This window comes from Penaeus vannamei, chromosome 20 (assembly GCF_042767895.1).
Source record: "Penaeus vannamei isolate JL-2024 chromosome 20, ASM4276789v1, whole genome shotgun sequence".
NCBI classification, from domain to species: domain Eukaryota; kingdom Metazoa; phylum Arthropoda; class Malacostraca; order Decapoda; family Penaeidae; genus Penaeus; species Penaeus vannamei.
This window is the reverse complement of record NC_091568.1, coordinates 23,698,794-23,703,793: the sequence shown is the minus strand read 5'-3', so window position 1 is coordinate 23,703,793 and position 5,000 is coordinate 23,698,794. Positions and strand designations below refer to the sequence as shown.

The 5,000-nt window shown below is 38.1% G+C and overlaps 1 protein-coding gene across 6 annotated transcripts in view; it reads right to left on the bottom strand.

Annotated features, from left to right (window-relative positions):
- LOC113817688 (tyrosine-protein phosphatase non-receptor type 11) overlaps positions 1-5,000 on the bottom strand; it is a gene marked incomplete at its 5' end in the record, with an annotated part of 90,591 nt that overhangs the window by 45,638 nt on the left and 39,953 nt on the right. For all 6 annotated transcript variants that reach the window (XM_070135218.1, XM_070135214.1, XM_070135216.1 and 3 more), the window contains 2 exon segments: positions 3,310-3,658; positions 3,957-4,140. In XM_070135218.1, the coding sequence (XP_069991319.1) occupies positions 3,310-3,658; positions 3,957-4,140 (533 nt within the window).

Sequence of the window (5,000 nt, the reverse complement as noted above, 5' to 3'; positions counted from 1 at the left end):
CAATGGGCATTTAGGATGGGGCTCTATCATTATTTCTGTCAGTAAATGAGTGTGGAATATACCATCCATGAGCCATGACTGGAAGAGTGCTGGCTCCAGGGAGGACACACTAAGGTGTTACTTATCATTATTATTACTATATAGCATTATAGACTACCTAGAGATATGGCATTAAGTCTGTGCAAGGAAAGCAGTCTAATACCATTTTGATAGAGCATATCAAATGAAAAATATAGTCCCTGGAAAATGGCAAAAAAGCAAAAAAAAAATTGCAGAATATTGAGATGGTAACATTGCTCAGGGGAGGCTATGAGTCTTGACAATGCACACAAGTGTTTGTGTGGTCTAGGAGTACGAGCCACGCACTTGGGAGAGTTGCCACACAAGTAAGTCCAATGCCAGATTTTGAGCCATCTGCAGGTATCAAGAGACCCAGATCCAGGAGATTAACATCCAAGCCTCACCTATCAGTGCTTACCTATGTAACTAGTGTTAACCTACTTGGCCTAACTGAATTGAAAGTGCAAAGAGTATTACATATAAACCTTGAGTACCTGCTTCAGTATTTTCATCAACATTATAGATGAGGACTGTTTAACTCATGGTTAACAATATAAGAAATTAAAATCTCCAACCCATTTGTTAATCATTTGGACGCAGTGACTCCCTTTTTGACAAAAGATAAGTAAGCCAGAGTTTCCCTTTTCTAATTACTTAAGGATGGTAAATGCTGCTTTTTTACCAAGTGTATCCCAGATGACCTCCCAACTTCAACTGAAGTATGCCCACAGGAATATTGGCCATAAACATTTTCTGAATTCAATATACATTGAAGGCTTAATAATGTCAGTGGAAAGAGATTAGACTAATAACATTTATCCCTCTGCCACTGGGAGTGAATGCTTAAGTGCACTATCTGCTACGGTTTGCTTTCATTATCTTTTTTTACACTTAGATGACCCTATAAGCACTTCATAACCAACAGTTACTTGTATCTACCTAATTCCATCAATTTACATGACACTACAAGAACTTTATAACCAAGCAGTCAGTTGCTTGGTATTTACCCAATCCCTTTAATTTCCTACGAAACTATATAACCCTGATGTTTAGCACATTTATTTGTTTAAACCATTAAACAAATTGGTATTTTCATTACTATCATTGGTCATTAACAATATAATAATATTAGCACTAATACTAGGATTGATAATAACACTTTTACTACTAATAAAAACAATACTAGTAATGATGGTAAGAGTATCAACTCTTTGAACACAGATTTCATGTTATGGCTACTATTGACTGGGCTTTGGATGGTACTGCATAACAACATCACCCATTTCAGCATATCAGAGGCAGCTCTTTTTTCTCTGACAATACCAGTATTATTAGTTTGGTATCACTATTAGATAGGGCATCTAAAGAGATGCATTAAATTTTTTCAAATATTTGGTTATAAGCTCTAGCTCTGTGCAATTAACCCCTATGATCCAGATGGCGTGACTAGCACGTCATGAAAAAATTTGGATTCTTGGGCAGGTGACGTGGAGGGAAAAATTGGGTTGTGAGCTGGGGTGATGCAAACTTCACGTTGTGAGCATTTACGTTGAAAGCTCTTGGATTGTGATTAGACTTATTTGGCATTTAGGAAGGGGCTTTGGCATTATTTCCATCAATAAATGAGTGTGGAATGACTGGAAGAGCACACAGGTTGTATCATAAGAAAAAAAAAAAAAATTTAATTACACAAATAACAAAATGTTACTTATCATTATTATTATTGCACTGAGTTATAGCCTACCTAAAGAGATGATATGAAGTCTGCAGAAAGAAAACAGTCTACTACTATCTGGATAGAGTAAATCAAATGAGAAATTCAGGCAAAAAAGCTGAAAATGCTTATGCCAAAAACATAACAAATTAACATTGCAAAGGGGAGTCTTGTCATCACACATGAGTGTTTATATGAACCCCACTTACAAGCCACATTCCCAGCAAAGGGACCACTAACATAAGCCTAATGCCTGTATTTTGGGCCATGTGATGGCAGTGAAATATTCAAATCTAATGGGTTAAGTGTCCAACATGTTTAAAACCCAAATGAGCGGGATGCTGATGAGAAACTTCTTTGTTATTGGCCACTTGCCAATTTCTAATACTGTGCACTAGCAAGATGAAAATAAAACCTTTTTTCCTACCAAAAAAATGAAGGAATGGTGTAAAAGGTGAGATTAAGGTAGATCTTGTAAGTTAAAAAATCAATAAAACAAAATCATAGTGGAGAGACCATATTCCTGGTATTACTGGGTTGAGTGTTACTTGTAATTATTCTTGAATACATAAAATCTAATTGTCTAATTAAGTTTTGTTTATTAACATTCAGTTAACTATTCAAAATACACTGGGATTAAGTATGGAACACCTGGTGCAAAATTTTAAAATCCTAGGTAGACTTGACAGGCATTCTTCTAACTTCTGTTTTTCAAAATGATCTTAGCAACCCTGAAAAAAAGTCTCTCCTCCTAATGGCACGTCAAAAGTGAAGAAAGGAAAAAAAAAAAAAAAATTGTTAGTGAATAAGGAGGAAATTTAATGTAATGGCACTGGTCAGTCATACTCTGTCTAGTGACATTTCCTTTTTGCACATAGATGACTCCCAAAGTGCTCAGCCACCATGGAGCCAATTAGTAAACCTTTCAGAAAATAAAGGACAAGCAAGGGTAAACAGGTGAGCTAGGTAGGACTAGTGATTGACACCTTGGTGATTGCACATTGTGGAGCCATCTATGTGTAAACAAAATGACGCGATAGACATGACATGTATGCTTGCCATCCTGTTGGTGAGTATTGTCAATTAGGGTAATGTTTAGATAGGCTCCTATTGTATTTTGGAATCCTGATGGAAAAATATTGTCCTGGGATGTTGGGCTAGTTTATTTTGTAAGCACTGAACGTGGGTTGGTGATTTATTTCTTATAAGTTGAAACTGAAAAATCTTAAATGTTAGATGATAATGCTGAACCAGTTTAATGTCATTGAACACCATTATCAATATGATGTAAATTTTATTTTCTATGCTATAATAATGAAGAGAGTGAGAGAAAAAAAGAAGGAAAATTAAAAAAATCTTTTATACCTGAGGACTCCCCTCTTGGGGATAAGGTGGTGCTAACAAAATAGTAAAAATAGTAATATCCACCCACTGGACTAGTCACTAGGACAAACCCTTTATGAGATCTAACATACTCTCTTCTTCAAATATTCCCAACCCACTAACTCCTATCAAGGCCAATGTATTTGCAGTACCTTGGAAGGTGGTTTTCTGACTGTGTCTTGGGCAGTGTGGCAGTGGATGTGGGTCGCTTAGGGTCTCTCGGTGTTGTCGATGGTGTGGTGGGTAGCGAGATAGTTGATCGCGAGAGGGACTTTCCCATCTCGATGCCACCTGCTGCCTCACTGCTGTATTTGATGTTAGTATACTCTCTGCCAAGTTGTAAACTCTTCTGCTCTGCTGAGATGCGTTGCTGCACTGTTTCTATGTGATGCTGGACAGCCAAGTATACAAACTTGTATTGGGCCTCTGTCTGCACCATTCCTGAGCGTTGAGACCTTACCATCTGGATGGTTCGCTGGATATCTATCTCACAGTCAAGGCCTAATCAGAAACAGAAAGAAAAGAACTAAATGCTACTTTCCCCTCTACATGAAAAAACATTTTGCGTCATATTTGACACACAAAGTGTGATGCTGAATTCAGGTATGTTTTTAAGTCACTATCATTTTATAGAAACATCGCTCAACAAAGTGACAAGACTTTCCCCAACTTGTATACCTTCCTCAAATAAAAAGTTCCCTACTTCATGTGGCAAAATAACATGCAATGAACTTCCGGCAACAGACTGAAGATATGTAATTTTATAAACTTACACATCAAATATCATCAATGCACTTACCTTGTCTTTTGATCTGATCTAGGATCATATCCACAACAATGAATGTCCCAGTACGCCCAATGCCTGCTGAGCAATGGACAACAATTGGCCCTGCTGATGTGATTTCTTCCTGGCGCTTGTTAACATCATGAAGAAAGTTAAGAACACATCCTGGATCGGACGGAACACCATGATCTGGCCATGCCTTGTAAGAGGAGAAACCAATATCAGAATTAGTTTACAAAGCCACACCACAGTAAATTTTCCATCTATCAATATCAATATATTTCAAACCTAGTCCCTCCAGGCTGGCCAAAGTTCTCAAAGGCCTAATTTCTGAGGCCATTGTAAAAATGGTGGTGTGCACTACTTGTAGGCATGTTTAATTTTTAACCATATATGCCATGATAAAGCAATGGTTTATAGGTGTGGTACAAAACTAATGAGAGCTATTTTTCAGCTTAATTAATATTAACTCACCATAGTGCAAAATGACTTGACATGAGCCCATATCAAGATGGCCAGTCTAAGAATGGCATGACATACTTGCCATCTGGTGGCAAAGGGTTTATAACATTCATCCTGATCAAATTACCATAACATGAAGCACATAAAGTAAACCCATTGTATCCAGATGCTTCACCTCTTCACCGGCATTACACTCATATGAGTGGACACACTGATGAGGTGTGTGGCTTGCAGACTGGGTGCAAATGAACTATTGTCTGGTGACAAGACTATGCATCCCCTTTACAATGTGATTCTGTTTTTTTCTGTATTAGCATTTTTAGTTTTTATGCCATTTCTAATGTCCATATGGAGGGCAAGAATAGGATCCTGAGCATGAAAATAGCATCCTCCCTGGAGCTAGCACTCGTCCAGTCATTCATCATCATCATTGGGAGCTAACGCCGATGGAGGCGCAAAGTCGCACCATCCTTCGTTTCCATGTATGAGGATCCCTCATGGTGAGCCACCAAGAAGGGATTCGGTCCATCTCGAGCTCTTCACAACAGGTTTGATCAATCTGGACTTCCTAGGTCGTCCCACAGGCCTCCTCCAACC